Source organism: Lepus europaeus, chromosome 15, assembly GCF_033115175.1.
Source record: "Lepus europaeus isolate LE1 chromosome 15, mLepTim1.pri, whole genome shotgun sequence".
Lineage (NCBI taxonomy): Eukaryota > Metazoa > Chordata > Mammalia > Lagomorpha > Leporidae > Lepus > Lepus europaeus.
Window position 1 is genome coordinate 35,618,667 of NC_084841.1, and position 22,010 is coordinate 35,640,676.

At 40.3% G+C, this 22,010-nt stretch overlaps 1 protein-coding gene across 3 annotated transcripts in view; it reads right to left on the reverse strand.

Annotated features, from left to right (window-relative positions):
• Positions 1-5,163: 5,163 nt before the first annotated feature.
• Positions 5,164-22,010, reverse strand: part of PAIP1 (poly(A) binding protein interacting protein 1) — a 32,249-nt gene continuing 15,402 nt past the window's right edge. For all 3 annotated transcript variants that reach the window (XM_062211777.1, XM_062211775.1, XM_062211776.1), the window contains exons 5-11: positions 21,447-21,558; positions 17,198-17,323; positions 15,741-15,847; positions 14,709-14,826; positions 13,964-14,018; positions 8,480-8,573; positions 5,164-5,445 (exon numbers count right to left, since the gene is read on the reverse strand). In XM_062211777.1, coding sequence (XP_062067761.1) covers positions 5,352-5,445; positions 8,480-8,573; positions 13,964-14,018; positions 14,709-14,826; positions 15,741-15,847; positions 17,198-17,323; positions 21,447-21,558 — 706 coding nt within the window. In that variant the 3' untranslated portion in view covers positions 5,164-5,351. The remainder of the gene's footprint in view (positions 5,446-8,479; positions 8,574-13,963; positions 14,019-14,708; positions 14,827-15,740; positions 15,848-17,197; positions 17,324-21,446; positions 21,559-22,010) is intronic.

Sequence of the window (22,010 nt, forward strand, 5' to 3'; positions counted from 1 at the left end):
TCTCCCCTCTAACATAGCAAGTAGACAAGTTGGCTGCATTGACTGCCATTAAACAAGTACTTATGGAGAACCTGCTACACGCTTGGGATGAAGCCGAAAAACAGGCGCTTCCTTGGTGTATTAATTCATTTGATCACAGTCGTGGTGAAGTGTTCCTGAAATAAAAATAAAAATCTGTGAGAGCATGCATTGGGCAGATGTAACTGAGGCAAAAGAAATACTTGCAAAGAAATCTGAAGTTTAAGTAGGTGTTAATCAGGTAGGAAGGGGAAAGTATTCAAGCAGAGGTTAAAACCCCAGGCTCTGAGGCCCAAGGGAAAGATGTTTCCCCTTAAATGGGCTGGAAGAGTACCCTTAAGCTTGAGGACAAAGAAGCTTGCAATGGGTGCTCCCACTTTATATTATTATGGATTTATGACTTACAGACTTTAAAACATTTTCTGATACCAAATTTCAAAAAGGAGAGTTTCCTATCTTAGGCCAAGTTGTTTTTCTTTGTAACACTTTTATTGAGGTGTAATTATTTAGTACTGAGACTTTAAGGAAAAGTGGGAACATTGAGATAGCTTAGAAAACTCCTTAATTTGAAAGTTTATCTCAATCTTATATGCAGGCCAATAGTCTCCTTAGGCAGCCATATCTTCATTGATGTGTAAGTTTGTATTATACACTGCCAGCACAGATCCCATCCCATTCCTTCCTTGTTCCCCTCCACTGACTGAGAAACTCCCATATAGGAATTTTACTGCAGAGCACTTTTGTGACACTATTTGTATTTTAGAAAGATTTCTTGGAACTGCTGGGTGAGGGAGGGACTATGGGATGCAAGAGCAGATGTGGAAAAAGCAATAGGAGATAATGGCAGCTAGAATTCAGTACCTGGGCAGTAAGGCTAGAAAAACACAGCTCAAGTAAAAACTTCAGAGAGTGACTCTTCTTGGTGATGAATGAATATGGGGCTTTAGACAGAGGCAGCAATCAAAAACACTTTTAGGGTTTCTGGTTGGAGCAAGTGAGTAGGTGGTTGTGCCATCGAACAATTCTGGAGGTCACTGGCTGAGAGCAGCTAACTAAAGTCACAGGAAAAAAATTAAATAGTCCAATAATACTGTGACATAGGAATAGTGACATCTTTAAGACTAAACTTTGAAGAATCAATACTTAGAAGCTAAAAAAAAAAAAAAAAAAAAAAAAAGCACAAAAGCATCGAGGAGGAATAGCCTAAGGAAATAAAGTTATTGTGTCCTGGAAGCCTTGAGGTTTTCAATCTTGCTGTCATAGATTGCCAGAGGCACCAAGCTATATATGCCTATTGAATTTAGTGACATACAGGTCACTGGAGAATTCAGTAAGGGCCATTGTATACAGTGGGACAGAAACCATAGTGGATTTGAGGAGGGAAGAGGGAAGGAAATGGCAGGGGCGAGTGGTGAGGGAGGCAACACTTGAGCAGTCCAAGAAGCAGAGCTAGGACTGTAGCTGGAGTGAAGTTATCAAGGCGATTTCTCTTGATGAGAGGAATGACGTTTTCAAAGCTCACACGAAGAGCCAATAAAGATTAAACCTATCCACTGAACAAGCAGAAGTCATGAATGAGAATAGGATTCCAGCACATGTTGAAAAACTGGCCTTTTTGAGGCCGGTGCCGTGGCTCACTAGGTTAATCCACCGCCTTCAGGGCATCCCACGTGGGCGCCGGGTTCTAGTCTCAGTTGCCCCTCTTCCAGTCCAGCTCTCTGCTGTGGCCTGGGAAGGCAGTGGAGGATGGCTCAAGTGCTTGGGCCCCTGCACCTGCATGGGAGACCAGGAGGAAGCATCCGGCTCCTGGCTTAGGATCATCACAGCGCCGGCCCTGGCGGCCATTTAGGGAGTGAACTGACAGAGGGAAGACCTTTCTCTCTAACTCTGCCTCTCAAAAAGACAAAAAACAAAAAAAACCTGGCTTTTTAAAAGGAAGGATACGATACTTTTTGTACGGGAAAACAGATGGGACTTGTATACATTTGTCCTGTAGCTTTTTTCCTGCGTGTCAAAAATCAATTACAGGATGAAGGAATAATATTGTGGAGTTTGAAAACGTTAAAAGGGATTGAAGAAACAGTACAATTGTTGGCTGTGCTGTTGGCCTAATTAAAGGTGACCATGAAGTTACAGTGGTACAACAATGCAGAAGCAGGGTTAGGTTGAGCCAGGGTTGGTGTTTGCCAGGTTGACACAATAGGGTAGCAGCACATGAGCTTAAATTATTTGTCTGCTAAAGTCTAGTCAACTAAAGACCACCAGGTTCACACCTGTGATCTGATGAAATCATTTACTGATTTAGGAGAGAGCTCGCAACAGGGGAACCCAAGAGGGCACACACAAGAGGGAGGAGGGTGCCATCTTTGGTAAGGTTTGAGTTCCTGCTGAAGTAAGGGAGACCAGTTCTGGGTTACATGCTTTTTCTGCAGCAGGCTGAGAATTGGATTTAGTACTGCAATGCGTTAAGGACAGTTGAGCAATTTGGGTATCTCCAGTAACACATAGGTAGAAGTAGGTTTGGGGACATCACTGGTTGAACATTGGCTGTCACACAAGGTGGGGGTAATGATGGTATTTTATAGCTGCTGCAGGCCCTTGGGGGGAAAAAAAAATGTTTCCTGTTAACTTTGCAGCTAGTTCTGCCTGTCCTCCCAGCAGATTAATGGTAGAAGAGCCTTTTTCTTTTCCAGTTTATGCCAAATTTCAACCCTGGACAAGTTTTTACTTTGTTACCAAATATTTTCCTCTTACAAGTGTGATTTAAAGTTAAAAAGAAAAAACAAGAAACGGGTAACCCATATTCATTTGCCCTTCCTCTACGAAAGACTGCACTGAATACCTTATAGAATTATCCTTGTTTTCTGATAAGCAGCCTAGAGTGAACTTCCAATGTCTTAGACCATCCCCCAAATTATCCACCAGAAGCCCAAATCCTGTAACAGGTTCTAACATCCTCTCAGGGATACATCTTAGTTTGCCCAAGGTGTATGTTTTTCTCCCTCACTGCAACAATAAATCCAGCAGGTTCTGGATCAGATGTGTTTCTGGTAACTTTTGGTTGGAGGGCATTAACATCAAGGCAGAGGGTCTGAGCTGATGACAGACTGCCAGATTAGAATCAGTACTTTTGTTTTCCTGCCAGAATACATGTCTGATCTTTCCTGACACCTGTGTGTACTTGTTCATTGGAGAGCTGTACTAATAATCTCTAGAGAAGACTTACTCATGTTTCTGTTTAGGACATGGCAGTCCTAAAGGCTAAACATTGTGGCACAGGGCATATACATTATGCACTGTTGCAATTTCAAGACACAGCCACACATTCCCTGATTAAAACAAAATCAGATGTTATTAAAACCCTGAGAAGGTTCTATTGTAACACTGCGGCTTCTTTCTGGGTCTTTTGTTAAGCCCATCTTAGAATCAAGCCAATGATGTAAGAAGTACAAACTACATGGACAAGCACATTGAGGGTGGTTGTGGTCAACAGCTCTTGTCTGGTCCTAACTTCAACTCATCTCAGTTTAGTTTCCAGCCATGTGAGATGATTCTAGATGACTAGACATCTTCCAGCTGCTCGACCTACCCTCAGCCCTTAGTTTTCCCATGCAAAACCTCAGACGTTATGTAATAAAAGTCATCCTCATTGTGTCCTGTACAAATTCCTGAACCACCGAATCCATGAAACTGACAAAATGTTGCTTTAAAGAACTACCCAAACTTAGTGTCTTAAGCAGCAGCAGTATCTGGAACATATGCTGATTCTCTTCATGGGTACTGTGAATATAGCAATAGTTGAGCTAGTGAACAAATACAGGATGGTCATTCATACAGAAACTGCTAGAAGTTTAAAATATATACAGTGAGCATCCCCTGGTCCCTGGTTTAATGTACTACTATTCCTTAAATTTACAGTATGCAGTATCATCAGAAAATTGCAGATTATGGCAATGGCCACCACGCTGAAAGAGCCATTTTGAAAAAAAAAATGTAACAGCATTCAACTTTACAAAACTCCAATATCACCATTCCCCTTAATAAGGAATTTAAAAGTTTTATATTTGCTAGTTTTTCCAGGTAGACTTGTCACTGAATTGAATTCTTATTCAAACAAATAGGCTATCTTCTATCCTAGTATAGTCTGATTTCAAACCTTTAAGTAAACTTTTTATATCATAAACAAGTTCAGTAGGTTTAAAATACCAGAATGCCACCTCAAAAATTTAGAGGAAACAAAACTATTTAAGTTTTATTTCAAAGGCTAATTTTAATTCAGACTGAACAAACAAGCAGAAAAGTGAGAAAGCTAACTGTATTAACAGACACAGATGTACCAAATGTAAAACAGTGGGTTATTAATAGAACTATTTACATGCATATTTACAAGCAATCTTTTTGTACATAAATTTTACTTTTAGTTAGTTGGAAAAAGATTTGACATTAGATAAACATTACTTAAATAGGGCTGAGGTGGTACCACATTATAGTAAAATGTATTAGAAAATTGATCTTCAGTGTGTATCAATTATAAAGCAGATGAAAACTTGAATGACAAATATCTCTTAATTCCCTAGTAAAAAAGTCAATGCAACCCATGCTACAAAATGAAAGTGAGAAAGCCACAGAGAAAGCAGAATAATGTTCTAGGCCTTAGGGTAATGAACTTAGGTGAGGGAAAAAAAAAAAAAAGACAATTCTGGAACTGAAATAAATCTTCAGTGAAGAGTCTTGGTTGTTGAGCTAGGAGTTCTCTAAACTTTTCTATTTTTTTTTTTTAATGACATTTTAAAAGCCGTTGGTATCCAACAACATTTACACTGTCAATCAGTTGTCAATGATATTCTCCAAGACTTTAATGCTAAAGATTTTCATGATCCTGGTTCATACTGGGAACTCAATTCACTGATATAAACATCAAACTAAAGTAAGCTATAATACCTGTATAAAACAAATGCTACATTTTTGCAGTATATGTATTTCCAAGGCTAAGACTTTTTCCCCCTCAAGAAAAAGTAGGATTTAAGGTGTCTAATCAGCTAGCAAAATTTACTTTCAACATTTCATTTATTTCAAAATCGATTTTATTGCAGCCAAAACAGTAGAATTAACTGTACATAATAATCTATTTTATATATATACACATTTTAAGTTATAGGGAATAAAGTTTATTTTGGCAGATAGTGTTAAACAAAATTAAAGTTGCATACATTAGTAACGTAACTCAACATCCTTAATTTGGTATAAGAGTGACACATTTTCTTGGTTTCCTGTGTTCTGCTAAATCACCATACCTAAACTGTTTTATAAAACTGATACGCTGAAATTTAACTTTATTGCTTTCTCTTACGCTCTGATTCCAAACAAAACTTTTCATAAGCTTCTTCTATCTCTGGGTCCATCTCATCATCAATATCATCCAAGTATCTGTAAAGGAAACAAATATGTGTTGTAAGTTTAATGCTTCTCAATTCAGGAAATGTCTAAGATGCTAAGCCATGAAACAAAAAATCCATGTAATGTAACTTCCCTAGACTGAATTACACTAGAATACATCTCAACTTTAGAATGATGTAAATGGAAGTCCTGAATCCAATGTGTAATTCAACAAGTCAAATTTTACACTGACTCCATGTCCCTTGTATCTAGAGTTAAGATTCTGCTATACTTGTAAACATGTTAACCTAAAAGTTAAAACACGAGCTATACTAGGGAAATTTAAAAAGTTTAACAAACAGTAAATTCATCTTGGTGCAAAAACCTTTGAAATCCTATGTGATTCTTCAAAAAGTTAGTGAAGAAATGTCTATGATGTGAAATCCATGAAAAGTTTTTAACAATTTCTGTGCCAAAATAAACTTTGATTCGACTTTAAAACATTATTTGAAAGGCAGAGACACAGAGAGGAGGACAAAGAGAAAGGAGAGAAATTTTCCATCTGCTGGTTCACTCCCCAGATGGCTGCAATGCAGGCTAGGTAGAAGCCAGGAGACAGGAACTTCTGGGTCTTTCATGTAGGTGCAGGGGTCCAAGCAGTTAGGCCATCCTCCACCGCTTTCTCAGGCACATTAGCAGGGAGCGAGATCAGAAATGGAGCAGCAGGGTCTTGAAACGGCACCTATGTGGGATGCTGACGTTGCAGATAGAGCTTAACCTTCTATGCCATAGTGCCAACCTCTTAATTCCACTTTCAACGTACCTTTTGAAGCTTCCTTATATAAACCTGGAGGTTCTCAATTGATGTTAATATATAGATCATCGATAAGCAATTACACTACCTAGACCATGATTTCACCTCTGGTGATGCACTGATATTTTATGTATACTTAATATTAGGAATTATTCTTCCTATGGTTATGTCTATTTAACATCAGAAAGTATTCTCTGTTATGATTCCTGTGCCAGGTTATTCTCCCAATTTAATCAGGATTCCCAATTTTCTTAAATCAGACTTTCATAATTAATCTACTTCTGAAATAATTAATCTAGACTTTTTCCAACACTTGGGGTAGTTAAATACAGGAGAAAAATTTCAAGTGCCAATTAAAGTTTTAATACATTCTGACTGAATTCTCATAGCCATCTAAAAAAAGATTACTATTAAGCTATGTGTTGAAACAACCACGAGCTCATTAGGGCAATAAAACACGATGATACTTACTGTACTAAACTTTAAGATACACTCAAAATGCCAAAAACAACTTCAACCTCTAGTGTTACATCCGGCAGAACTGAACCTTTCTAGTTTGCCTGGGTCCTTATATCTTTATGTTTTTCCTATTAAATTAGTATGCAGAGGCTGGTGCTGTGGCATAGGTTAAGCCTGCACCTGCAGCACCAGCCATCCCATATGGGCACCAGTTCCAAAGTTAATGCACCTGGGACAGCAGTGGAAGACAGTGCAAGTGCCTGGGCCCCTGCACCCATAAGGGAGACCCAGATGAAGCTCCTGGTTTCAGCCTGGCCCAGCCCTAGCCATTGAGGCTATCTGGGAAGTGAACTAGCGGATGGAAGACCTAACTCTGCCTTTCAAATAAATAAATCTTAAAAAACAAAACAAAACAAAACAAAAAAACACGGGGCTAGTGCTGCAGCGTAGCAGATAAAGCCACTGCCTGCACCACTTCTGATCTAGCTCTCTGCTATGGTCTGGGAAAGCAGTAGAGGATGGCCCAAGTCCCTGGGCCCATGCACCTGCATGGGAGACCCAGAAGAAGCTCTTGGCTTCGGATTGGCACAGCTCCGGCCATTATGGCCAACTGGAGAGTGAATCAGCAGATGGAAGGTCTCCCTCTCTCTCTGCATAACTCTGACTTTCAAATAAACAATTTTTTTTTTTTTAACAGAGTTAGACAGTGAGAGAGACAGAGAGAAAGGTCTCCCTTCCGTTGGTTCACCCCCCAAATGGCCACTACGGCCGGAACTACGCCAATCCGAAGCCAGGTGCTTCTTCCTGGTCTCCTACGCAGGTACAGCTGCCCAAGCACTTGGGCCATCCTCCACTGCCTTCCCAGGCCACAGCAGAAAGCTAGACTGGAAGAGGAGCAACCGGGACTAGAACCCGGCGCCCATATGGGATGCCGGCGCCGCAGCACCGGCCCCAAACAAATCTTTTTTAAAAAAACTAGCATATAAAAGTATAGCAACATTTCTAGATCTCAAACTGATGCAAAATTAAAATGTCACTTTTTAAAACCTGTACCATACATGACATGGGATATCAGAAAAAGTAAAGTCACAAATACAATGTACACTGTTCCCCAGCACCTCCTAGTTAAGAAGAAAGAACCTAAGTAGCTTATCTAAATACATGCAAATGTTAACAGAGCTAGAATTAAACTTCACAAGTTACTGGTCCTTCTATAACAAAGTGTAATGCAATCTGATGGTAAGTGATACATTAAAACTGTCTTCAATTACAAAGAGTGGCAGGTGGAGAAACTAAGACCCATTTCAGGGCTATAACTTACATCTTCCTATTGATCCGTTTTTATAATGTGTTCTTTTGACTTTTAACCCTTTAACAACTAAGATCTGAGCCTTTTAGTATGTGCCAGAAGACTGTCAAGTATTTAATGTAGTCTGCTTGCTCTTTAGAAAACTCAGTGAGAAATACTACTATTTCTGGCTTATAAATGGATCAAAAGGCACAGAAGATGCCCCAAATCTTAAAGTAATAGAACTTATTAAAGTCTAGATGTAAATAGTAAAAATTTAGAATACTTAAGCAAAATTTTTTAGGTACAATTTTAAAAAGATTCCAATAGTTTTTCTCTTGACCTACAGATTTTTAGAATTTGAACTTGCCGAAAACTTTTATTATATAAACAGTAATGTTTAAATGCTATAACACTTCTAAATCCAAATGCCATTCTTTCATTTTTTTTCTAGCTTAATCTCCATCTACAAATTGGTTATAGAAATTTCATAAAATTTAGTAACCTTTCAAAAGGGAACTTACGGATCACCAGCCCCGGATAAATCTGTTCCATTTTCTTCATAATCTGGGAAAAAATCTTCTCTTTCAAGTAATTCTTGATATTTCTCTTGGTAATCTATAAGACAACATTAGATAAAAACTAAATGCTAGGGAGAATATGAAATAACCAGTTGCCCCTAAAATCCTTTAATACTATGACTTTTTTTTTTAAAAGATTTGAGAGGCAGAGAGAGGCAGAGAGAGAGAGGCAGAGAGGCCCAGATCTTCCATCCACTGGTTCACTCCCCAGTTGGCCGCAACAGCCTGAGCTGTGCTGAACCAAAGCCAGGAGCCTCCTCCAGGTCTCCCACGCAGATGCAGGGGCCCAAGGACTTGGGCCATCTTCTACTGCTCTCCCAGGCCATAGCAGAAATCTGGATCGGAAGTGGAGCAGCCAGGACACGAACCAGCTCCTATATGGGATGCCGGCACCACAGACGGCCCCTTTAATACTATGACTTTTCATGTAAGTTGATCCAATGTTTAAACAGTAGGAAGCAGGGCTGGTGCTGTGGAGTAATAGGCTGAGCTTCTGCCTGTGGTGCCAGCATCCCATATGGGCACTGGTTCGTGTCCTGGCTGTTGTTCTTTTAATCCCGCTCTCCATTTGTGGCCTGGGAAAGCAGTGGAAGATGACCTAAGTGCTTGGGCCCCTGTACACATGTGGGAGTCCCAGAAGAAGCTCCTGGCTTTGGAACAGCTCCAGTCACTGTGACCATTTGGGGAGTGAACCAGCAGACAGAAAACCTTTCTCTTTGTCCCTCTCAAATTCTTAAATAATTCTACCTCTCAAATGAAATCTTATAAAACCTGGCTGTTCCACTTCCAATCCAGCTCCTGTGCCTAGGAAAGCACTGGAAGATGCCCCAATTGTGGGCTCCTGCACCCAGTTGAGAAATCCAGAGGAAGCTGTGGCTCCCTGGCTTTGGCCTGGCACAACCCCAGGTATTGCAGCAATTTGGGGAGTGAACCAATGGATGGAGGATCCTCCTCTTCCTCCCCAACCCCAACTCTGCCTTTCAAATAAAATAAATCTTATATTCTAAGTGGTTTGCTTTTGCACCCCCTACAAAAGGTTTAGAAGAAACCTTAAGGTAATTATATAAAATACTCCTCTAAGAGTAAGATGGAAATGAGAGCCACTATAACATACCAGATTTTATTTCACAACTGGTATGTATACTGCTTTCATTCTTTAGTGCTGTTTTTTTCCTTCTAGAAAGGACTTTAATCCAATACTCCTGGCTGTCAGCTCTCCATTAGCATTCCACAAGATGGTAAATAAAGTAAGCTATCTGGCTAGCAGGGAACAGCAACTGGTCCATGTTTCTCAGTCAAGTGAGGTTTAGCAGGCAAAGGTTTTCACACAGGGGCTTTTGGTTTTTTTCCTTCCCTAAGAGATAGCAGGCAGGCAGCTACCTGGTAAATGTTTTGGCCCTGTCAACCTTCCCTTGGTTAGATTTTCCAAGGCAATTCAGGTGATACAGCTCTCTACCTGCTTTCTTAGGCAGACTTACTGGGTACCTTTTAAGATTAGTGTCTTAGAGGGGCCAGCGCTGTAGCGCAGTGGGTTAACACTCTGGCCTGGAGTGCTGGCATCCCATACAGGTGCCGGTTCAAGACCCGGCTGCTCCACTTCCAATCCAGCTCTCTGCTATGGCCTTGGAAAGTGTGGAAGATGGCTCAAGTCCTTGGGCCCCTGCACCTCCGTGGGAGACCTGGAAGAAGCTCCTGGCTTCGGAGTGGCACAGCTCCGGCCAATCTCCCTCTCTGCCTCTCCTCTTTCTGTGTAACTCTTTCAAATAAAATATTAAAAAAAGGAAGATTGGTGTCTTAGGAATAGAAGCTACCTCAAATTCTGATAGCATATAACCACATTTGATATTTCAACATCCAATTTTGGCAACTTAGAAGCTATTTTAACCATAAAAATATCTCTGCAAAAAACACCTGTGGTATAAGACATTCTTTTTCAGGTATGGATGAGTTAACAACAACAAAAACAATTGAAGTCAAGTCACCAGATGACCAAAAAAAAAAAAAAAAATAGGAACTGAAAGCCATGTATAACTACTGCAGCTCTTGTAGCTAGTAGGCTGACAGATGGTGCTGGTCTCAGGATAAAGAAGGTCCCTAGATTTTGAAACCCACGAAAGGTCAGAAGGCAAGATCTTGGGTTCAGAAAGATGAAATATGTTCCATACCCATCTCACCTTGCAAATTCGCAACCCTTCAAGGGCTGTTACCTTAAGCAAAAGGACAGCCATTAACAAAACAGAAGTCACCTGAAGCTTGGCTGTCTCTGTCTAGGTTTATGGTGGGGACAGAGCACTCTGGAGAAGTGGAATCCCCAGGGAATTTGTAGCAATGGGCCTGGTACCGCAAATATCTACTGTTCACATAAAAAAATCCCTGTGACAAGAAAATAAAAACTTGTCAAAGTCAATGGTATCCCTGTGGCTCCTTGCAGAAGCAGATCTATAACTACTGTGGATTCAAGGTCCTATAATCCAAGCCACAGGGAAAGTTTTCATGAAGAAAGACAAAAAGACAGTTAACACATTGAAGCATTTATACAAGGCCATCATTTAACTTATCTTCAAATGCTAAGCTACACATGGTGTGCAGAGAGCACAAATAAAGCAAAGTGAGCAAACTACTAGTTCCATCTGTGTAATGAGTAGATGGGTATTCTTTAAACAGTTCTGCTTTTGTTATTTTTCTCTCATTTGTAGATGATTTCAAACTTAAAGTTTAAGAAAGATCATTAAGGATGAGATTACAATTTTAAAAAAACCTGATAAGGGAACACTTCTGTGATAACCATAAAAGGAGAGTTAAACAAAAATATGAAACAAAAGTTCAGAATGATGAGATAAATGTATCTAAAAAGGTCCAGATAATTTGAATAAAATGCAGAATTGAAATTCAGCTTGAAAAAAATAGAATTTCTATAAAAAATAGTCACTAGAAATAGGATACACAGATTAGACATAGATGAATAATGAAGAATCACAATGAATCAAGTTAACTTGAAGAATTAGTGAAAAGGGAAAAATCTGGCTTACCACGCTGCAATTATGACAGTAAGGAAGAAAAATTAAAAGTGTAGTATTGATGTTTAGACACAGACTAGCAGGAGAGAGCTACGTGAATAAGCATAGTAGTAAGACACACATAGAGGAGTTACATGGTATGCAACAGAGGGCGCTTCTTATCACCAAGAGGAAAGAGGACTTCATATTTGTTGCTGAGATAGTAGTCTATGGAAAAAATATTTAGTTTGTTACATCCTACATACAAAAAGTAGAGATGGATTAAAGAGCTAACTTTGAAAAATACCAGAGTAAGATTTTTAGGAGAAAAAAATTTCCTTAAAACTGTCAAATTCAGTTAAGAGTTATTTATTTGAAAGTCAGTTATACACAGAGAGAAGGAGAAACAGAAAGAGAGGTCTTCCATCTGCTGGTTCACTCCCTAACTGGCCACAACGGCCAGAGCTGTGCCGATCCAAAGCCAGGAGACAGGAGCGTCCACTGGGTCTCCCACACAGGTGCAGGGGCCCAAGGACTTGGGCCATCTTCCACTGCTTTCCCAGGCCATGAGAGAGCTGGATTGGAAGTGCAGCAGCCGGGACTTGAACCAATGCCCATATGGGATGCTGGCACTGCAGGTGGTGGCTTTACCCACTACACCACAGCACCAGCCCCAGGAAATTTTTTTCCAATCACAGAAAGCCAAAATAAGATAAATTTTATTTACATTAAAATAAAGCTTCTATATGGTAAGACATAATAAACAATATGGGAAGAGGAGGTAAAAATTATAACTGAAACCCTCAGCCAACTAAGGATCATTTTTTTCAAAATTGTATAAAGAATTACAAATAAAGACAAATGGTCCAACAGCAATATGGGCAAAGAGGATAAAACAAAAAATTTTCAAAGGAAGAAATCAAAAGGTCAACAGATATCAAGAAATGCAGTATCATATGCCAGGGAAATAATATGGCAGCAAGATAGAACTCTGTACCATCACACTGACAAACATTAAGTTTAATAAAAAGTGTTGCCAAAGATGAGCAGCAAGAACTCTCAGTATACTACTCCTGGGAATACTAAATGGCAAAATCATGTTCAAAAACAATTTAGTGGGGCCAGCGCTTTAGCATACTGGGTGAGGCCACCGCCTGCAGTGCCAGCATCCCAAATGGGTTTCAGTTCGAGACCGGCTGCTCTGCTTCCAGTCCAGCTCTCTGCTATGCCTGGCCTGGGAAAGCAGTGGAAGATGGCCCAGGTCCTTGGGACCCTGCACCCACATGAGAGACCCGGAAGATGCTCCCAGCTCCTGGCTTTGGATCAGTGCAGTTCTGACCGTTGAAGCCACCGGGGAGTGAACCAGCAGGTGGAAGACCTCTCTCTGCGTCTGCCTTTCAAATAAGTCTTTAAAAAAATTTAGCAACATTTAGTGTAGGTGAAGATGTTCATAGCCTGTAACTTAATTCCATTTTCTCACCCTAAAGAAACTCCTTTGTCTAGAAATACAAGATAGTCACAATGCCTGCTATCCAGAGTAAAGAAATGGGAAAATTCTGACAAGCTGGTTATAATTTGTATTCAACTGGGAGAAATTTCTCATTTACCCTGTAGTCCTATCACAATGAAAACAATCTTTGTGTAAAATGTCTTTTTCCAGAAAAGTATGCAGATTTAAATTTTAATTAACTCTGAATCATCAAGTATTAATGAAATCTGTAATTCTGAGTACGTATAAGCACTAATCCATATTGGGAAATTAGAACCATTTTTCCTTTTTTTTTTTTTGCCAGGTAGAGTTAGTGAGAGAGAGAGAGAGTTAGACAGTGAGAGAGACAGAGAGAAAAGTCTTCCTTCCATTGGTTCACTCTAATGGCCGTTATGGTTGCTGCTGCGCTGTTCCAAAGCCAGGAGCCAGGTACTTCCTCCCGGTCTCCCATGTGGGTGCAGGGACTCAAGCACTTGGGCCATCCTCCACTGCCTTCCTGGGCTACAGCAGAGAGCTGGACTGGAAGAGGAGCAACCGGGACTAGTACCCGGTGCCCCAACCAGGACTAGAACCTGGGGTGCCAGCGCCGCAGGCAGAGGATTAGCCAAGTGAGCCATGGCGCCAGCCCTTTTTTTCTCTCTCCATTCTAATAACCTGAAAGTTTAAGAGTCTTAAAAAAATTATAAAAATGGCTGCATTTAATTGAGGGTTTCTTCTAATCCTTTGTTGTTAAAGTACAGCAGCAAGACATTACAGAGTCAGATTTTCATCTGAAATGGCTCACATGATCCCTTGTAAAGAATACATAAGACAAATCTTTATTATTATTGGAGATGTGAATTTGTCAAAAAGTGACAATTCTGTGGTGGGGACTATGTGGTTTTCTGTAATTTGCTATTTACCAAAACCTTAGGGGAAAAACAGGACTGTGAGAAAACATACCTGGATCAGCTGCAGTGAAAGGAACACCATCAGATGTATAAAATGTTGGTTCATTCTAGGATGAATCAGAGTGATCAAAGTATGTAATCACTTTAGAATTTCTTTTAAAGTACATTAATTAGTGAAACATGGCTAATGTGACCCATCTGCTCCTGATAATGCAACAAGCAAAAGCAAATCAAACTAAAAACAGCAAGAGACAAGAACCCACTTCCTAGAAGCCATTTTCACATATTTCTTTCATTATCTCAAGTTCTTATGATTCTAATCCTGCTATCTATTGTCTATCACATTCATGGTGGAATTTTTAGGTGTAGTTTCCCTCTGTCCCACTACTACTTTCCTTCATTTTTCCCAACCAGGTTATAGGAGCATTCTTCCACAACTGCTTTTCTTTGGGTCATGTCAGCAGAACTGGGCCTGGGAATTGTTTTTATTTCATTTTATTTTAATACAATATGCAAAAGTCAGTCTGAGATGCAGGTCTCCAGTTATGAGATCTCTGGAAGAACAGCTTCCTGGCATCCATTTGCTCACTGAAGTCCTGGCCTTATCAAACTCCCTTGCCATTGGAGGGATCTTTTAGTCTACCTCTTTCTTTCACTGGAAGAATCTAAATCTCTATTTACCTGATCTGCTGGCAGGTAGGCGATTCTGAGTCACATAAGACTAAGAGAATGGAATTCATTTAATTTCTAAAACAGAATTCAAACAAGCAAAACTTAAAATATGAACACAAACATACCATAAAGTAGTTCGGATCGTTCTCAGGTGTTGCTTCTCTGTACGTAGAAGTTGCATGGACTCTACCCCAGTTGCTTGACCGGAGTTCTACAAGCTTCAAGAGCATCTGCTTTACATCTCTGCAGACAAGAGTTGCACGAGTTAAAGTGTATTCACTGTTATCAGGCTTTGCGTGTCACAGATGTCTAAAACTTTATTCCCTAAATTTAACAGTACTACTAATGCTTTTTCTGCACATTATAATGATATAAACTCACCTGAACACGAAACTCAGCTTTGAAATGTGTTCCATATAACTGACTACATGGTCCTTAAAAGACAGTGATTATCCTTTAATTTCTGTCCTCTGTAATACTTCTGGTAGTTCTTTACCCAAATATTTGTTGAGTAGTTGAAGTCTATTTTTCACTAAATTCATATCTTTCCATAGGAAAAAATTCTAAATGAAAGTGAACAATGGCTACTGAGCCAAAAGCATAGGTAAAAATATTACACCTTTAAAGAAAATCTCTATATTAGAGATCTGTAACATTGCAATTACAATCCTGAAGTTCAGCAGATTAGAAGACAAACTGTAGGGGCCAGTGTTGTGGCATAGCAGATAAAGCTCTCTCTCCCTCTGCCCCTTTGTAACTCTGCCTTTCAAATAAAATAAATCAAAAAAAAAGAAGAAAAAAAAAAAAAAGGGTCGGCACCGCGGCTCACTTGGTTAATCCTCCGCCTGCGGCACCGGCATCCCACATGGGTGCCGGGTTCTAGTCCCGGCTGCTCCTCTTCCAGTCCAGCTCTCTGTTGTGGCCAGGGAGGGCAGTGGAGGATGGCCCAAGTGCTTGGGCCCCTGCACCTGCATGGGAGACTAGGGGGAGGCACCTGACTCCTAGCTTGGTGCAGGGCCGGCCATGGCGGCCATTTGGGGAGTGAACCAACGGAAGGAAGACCTTTGTCTTTCTCTAATTCTGTCAATAAAAAAAACAAAAACAAAAACAAACCCTAAGGAAAAAAAGAGTTACTGGGCGTCTACATTGTTTCCTACCTGCTGCAGTTAGCATCTAGGACAACATTTTCAATTCTCTGAATAATTTCTTCCATATCAGTCTTTCCTTTTTCTTTCCAGGCATCTTCCAAAACTGACCCCGTCAACTAAAATGAAGGCATCAGTAAAATAAGGAATTCAATACAGCATAGAAATTCTAAAAAGATATTAGAAGCAGTTCAAGCATTCTTTAGAATGAATTTAGCAAATTAAATATTCCCAATTATTCTCTATCATCTATTCAGAGATCTCTATGCTAATATTTTTGACAGAGAAATTGAAAAAACTATAGCAGACCTTTAATCATGGCTTGTAAATGTCATTATGTGTTATACACGGAAGCTTCCAAAAATTCATGGAAAATGCACACAATCTTTTAGCTTCATTTGTACAAACTTTTTGAAGGCCCTCATATTCCATGTATGACTAAGACTGGCTATTACATCTTATTGAACATATAAAAATAAGCAACATGTAACAAATATAAGAGCTTTGAAAAAAAGGAAAAGGATAAAACAAATTCCACCAGGAAAAAAAAATTAAGGGTATAAATAGGTAATTCACAAAATAAATGGCTAATAAACATGAAGAAATGCTTAAATTTCACTGATGATGAAAATGCAAAATTTTACTCAGCATCTAAGCCAAAACAAAAACTAAGACTTATCAAAACTGTCATATAAGCATGTGGCGAACAAGGTGTATGTGTACTTACTCACTATTGGTAGACTACACTCTGGTCTGGCATTTGGAAAGAAACAGTGTTACCTGTCAACTGTGTACAGCTTACTGATCTATCAAATCTATGTTTTGGAATTTAACCCAAAGAAATATCTGCACAAATAAAGACAGGATGAAATATTACTAGCAGTGTTGCAGGGGCTAGATGGAAAATAACTTAAACGTCTGTATGTATATATTGCTTACTCTTTCAAAGGATTACTATGAAGTTATTCAACAAAGTGGTAATCTGTGTACCATGGAAAGATCTAAGATTTTATCAGGTGGCAAATAAAAAAGTCACAACTAAAGATATTCTATACAGAATTCATAGACACAGGAAGGGAAGGCCAGGGAATTTACAGATGAAACAAAGGACTTCCATTTCTCACTTAATTTTGCTTCTTATGTTAAAGAAGTATATGAGGGCACTTCAAAATGATGTGGAAAATGGAATTAGAAGGTAAGTTTATTTCAGTACCAAAAACATGAAAATCTATACATGGATTTCAAAAGTTTAAGGAAAAGGTGTATTATAGAAAAACTACAAAGATTTCAAAATGAATTCATCTCTTAATTTCATTTTTCCACTATTTTTGAAGTACTCTTGCATAATGATTTTGTTATAGAACAAAGAAAAAACATCAATATTTAAAGTAGAAACTTAAATCTTGGAACTCATTTTTGTACTATAGCTACTTTTCTTCTAAATTATAAATAATACTTTAAAGGCATACCTTCAGTAATTTTACAGCACAAATTAAGTTGTCATCCACAGGATTAGAAAAGAGGGCATTGAGCAACTCGCGAAGACCAACCTGAAGAATATCTGCTCTCATAACCTGTCCATTTGTTCCCTTGATCTTATGGAACAAGAGAAAATTACAAATAATGACGCTAAAATATAATAGAGATAATTAAGTGCTAAGAGGTTTTGGCAAACTAAACTGTTTTAGTTCAATAGAAAAATCATGGCAACATACTCTGGAATCTTCATAGAATTAGAAATACTTTTATTAATAAGAATTCTTAATTACATAAAATATTAAGCTACAAGTACAATTTCATTTCCATTTTTTCCCCACACATAATGGCCAGGAAAATTTAAGCCCAACATGTTACTGTTTCATAAAGCATTCTCCAGTTTAAGCTGCCACTTTTTTTTTTTTTTTTTTTTGACTATACAGCATTTTAAATATCCTATTTTTCATGAAAGTGGTATCCATATATCATTTCTCATGTTAGAGAAATTTTAGGTGCAAGAACTATGCTTTGTTTTTTCCTTGAAAGATTATTTATTTGAAAGGCACAGTGACAGAGATGGAGAGACATCTTCCATCTGCTGGTCCACCCCAATATGGCCACAACAGCCTGGGCTGGACCAGGCTAAAGCCAGGAACTCCATTCAAGTCTCCTACCTGGGTTGCAGGGGCCCAAGCACTTGGGCCATCTGCTGCTGCTTTCCCAGGCATATTAGCAGGGAGCTGGAGGAAATATACCTTATGTTTATACTCCTACAGGCCTAGCTTCATTACTTCCATATAGGAATTCATCAGTAGCATTCTTAGAATTTACTCTTCAAGAAGGGCCGGCGCTGTAGCATAGAAAGGTAGGCCTCCACCTACAGTGCTGGCATCCCATTTGGGTGCCAGTTCGAGTCCTGGCTGCTCCACTTCAGATCCAGCTCCCTGCTAATGTACCTGGGAAAGCAGTGGAAGATAGTTCACATCTTTGGGCCCTGGCATGGGAGACCCAGATGAAGTTCCTAGCTCCTTGGTTTCAGCCTGGCCCAGCCTTAAGTGATGCAGCAACTGGGGAGTGAACCAATGGGTAGAAGATCTCTATCTCTGCCTTTCAAATAAATAAATCTTTTATATATAAAAAAGAATGACTTCGTGAAAGGCACATATAAAATTGGTGCTCTTATTTTGACTTAAAGATTATACTGAAAAAGACGTGCATTTGACAGTGGATTCATGTGTCTCATGTATATTATGATGTTTATGATAGTAAATTCTCAAGTCAATGTTTAAAGACTACAATCCAGCTTCCTGCTAATGCGCATCCTGGGAGGCAGCAGATGATGGCTCAAATACTTGGGTTGCTACCTTCTACATGGGAGACCCACACTGAACTCTGGGCTTTTAATTTTGGCTTGGCCCAGCTCTGGCTGTTGTGGGCATTTGGGAGACTGAACCCAGCAGATAGTCTGCATTTCAAATGAAAATGAGTGACCTAAGTTAAATATATGTGTGTGTATATATATATATATATATATATACTTTATATATATGGAATTCACTAAAAATAGTAAAGTACAACCAACCCATTACACACTAATGCTCAGGTTTACACTGCCTACTAAGAAGCATATACTCAGGTACACCACCTAAATCTATCTAGCTACCGACTCCATAAAAATGTGATACACACACACACAAATAAGAACCATTCTTAGGAGCTGGAGAATGAGCTGATTGGTCAAAGCACACAAAATTTCATTTAGGCAAAATAAGTCCAAGAGATCTAGTGTACTTTATAGTTACATTTAACAATATTTTGTATTCTTAAAAAATTCTATATGTAATTTTCAACAAATTATTTGAAAGGCAAAGTTACAGAATCAGAGAGGGATACAGAGGCTTTCCATCCGCTGGTTCACTCCCCAAAAAAACCACAACAGCCAGAGCTGGGCCAGGCTGAAGCCAAGAGCCCAGAGCTTCTTTTAGGTTTCCCAAATGGGTGCAGGGGCCCAAGGACTTGGGCCATCTTCTGCTGCTTTCCCAGGCTCATTAGCAGGGAGCTGGACAAGAAGTGAAGCAGCCGGGATTTGAACTGGCACCCATATGGGATGCCGGCATCACAGGCGGAGGCTTCAACTACTATGCCACAATGCTGGCCCCAGACTTTTTTTTTAAAGATTTATTTGAAAGGCAGAGTTGGAGAGAAAGATACAACAGCTGCAATAACTGGGTCTGTGCAAGGTCAAAGCCAGAACCTTCATTTGGGTTTCCTATGGAAGTACAGGTGTCCAGTCACTTGGGCCATTATCTGCTGAATTCCCACATGCAATAACAGGGAGTTGGATGGGAAGTGGAACAGTTGGGATTCGAACCAGCACCACGTGGGATGCTGGAGTAGCAGATGACTTAATTAGCTATGCCACAGCACTGGCCCCAAAGGGTAGTTTTTAAGAATTTATCTTACTGGCCGGCGCCGTGGCTTAACAGGCTAATCCTCCGCCTTGCGGCGCCGGCACACCGGGTTCTAGTCCCGGTTGGGGCACCGGTCCTGTCCCGGTTGCCCCTCTTCCAGGCCAGCTCTCTGCTATGGCCCGGGAAGGCAGTGGAGGATGGCCCAAGTGCTTGGGCCCTGCACCCGCAAGGGAGACCAGGAGAAGCACCTGGCTCCTGGCTCCTGGCTTTGGATCAGCGAGATGCGCCGTCCGCAGCGGCCATTGGAGGGTGAACCAATGGCAAAAAGGAAGACCTTCCCCTCTGTCTCTCTCACTATCCACTCTGCCTGTCCAAAAAAAAAAAAAAAAATTATCTTACTTATTTGAAAGACAGTTACAGAGAGAGGTAGAACCAGAGAGAGAGGTCTTCCATCCACTGGTTCACTCCCCAAATGACCGCAACGTCCCGAACTGAGCTGATTTGAAGCCAGGAGCTTCTTTTGGGTCTAACACAGGTGCAGGGGCCCAATGACTAGGGCCAATTTCCCAGGCCACAGCAGAGAGCTGGATCAGAAGTAGAGCAGCTGCCGGCGCCGTGGCTCACTAGGCTAATCCTCCGCCTTGTGGCGCTGGCACACCAGGTTCTAGTCCCGGTCGGGGCACCAATCCTGTCCCGGTTGCCCCTCTTCCAGGCCAGCACTCTGCTGTGGCCAGGGAATGCAGTGGAGGATGGCCCAAGTGCTTGGGCCCTGCACCCCATGGGAGACCAGGAGAAGCACCTGGCTCCTGCCATCGGATCAGCGCGGTGCACCGGCCGCAGCGGCCATTGGAGGGTGAACCAATGGCAAAAGGAAGAGCTTTCTCTCTCTCTCTCTCACTGTCCACTCTGTCAAAAAAAAAAAAAAAAAAGTAGAGCAGCTGGTACTCAAACTGGCACCCTATGGGATGTTGGAGCTGTAGGCCAGGGCTTTAACTTGCTGTGCCACAGTGCCGGCCCCAAGGGTAGGTTTTAAATGTAAAATGTCCTTACTGAAAAGAAATTTTGCTTGTCAATTCCAAAAGTAAAAAAAATTTAACGAAATAATTCTAGAAGAGCTGGCATTGTGTTACAGCAGGTTGAGCCATCACCTGCACACCAGCATCCCACATGGTTCAAGTTCCAGCTGAGCTGTTACACTTCCAATCCAGCTAATGCACCTGAGAAAATAGCAGAAGATGGCCCAAGTGCTTGGGACTCTGCCACCAATAAGGAAGACAAGGATGAAGCTCCTGGCTTTGGCCTGGCCTACCCCCAGCAGTTGTGGCCATTTGGGGAGTGAAATAGCAGATGGAGGAGCTCTCTAACTCTTCCTTTCAAAATAAAATAAATAAAAATAAATAAATCTTAGAAGATTCTAGAGTGAAATTATGGTGAAAAGCCAGAAACTTCTCGTCTCTTGCCTCTTCATTTAAAAGTAAGCTGCTCTGAGCCACCAGCTGAAACTCAGACTAAATGTATTAACATTTCCATACAAGTAGTAATATACCTCATAAGCTTAAATTCGTATGTAAACCATAGCTTCCTAAAAAGGAAAGACTAGCTCCAATTATTTCAACATCCTGACAAAGAGTAGGTGAAGCAAATATTACAGAAATTGGATTTAGTACAAACACTATCAAGAGTAGGTGCTGAGCCATTTTCTTTCTTTCCCATTCCCCCTTTTGTTTCACTTGGAATGTTATAGAAAAATAATGTGAACAAAAGTTCCTTAGTGAGATTAATTTATGTTTTCAGGCTTTCTTAACAGTTAAAAAAAAAAAAAAAATCTCACCTCCAGGTTAAGGTAAAGTTCTCCCAGGAAGAGTACAAATGCATGAAATCGTTTTCGAGTCACTTCATCACCTTTTGCAGCTTGATCTTTAACTTCATATTCAGTCCGACACCTAAAAAAGACAAATCTTTATAATCTCACATTGCTTTATTTAAGAAGTCAAAAAAGACGACCATTTGTTGATTTGGCTGTCCACAGCAAGAGAGGTAGTTAAGCACGATGTTCTAATGCTCTGACCCTCTATAGTAAAGACAAAGTGTTCCCACCCAAGAGATATCTTCATTAACTTTTCATACTAAGGCTCTCAGTTTTAAGAAACTGATAGGAATCGTTGAAAATAAAACTGTCAGATCAAGTTTTTTTTTAAATTTTTTTTGACAGAGTGGATAGAGAGAGACAGAGAGAAAGGTCTTCCTTTTTGCCGTTGGTTCACCCTCCAATGGCCGCTGCGGCCGGCGCATCGCGCTGATCCGAAGCCAGGAGCTTCTCCCGGTCTCCCATGCAGGTGCAGGGCCCAAGCACTTGGGCCATCCTCCACTGCCTTCCCGGGCCATAGCCGAGAGC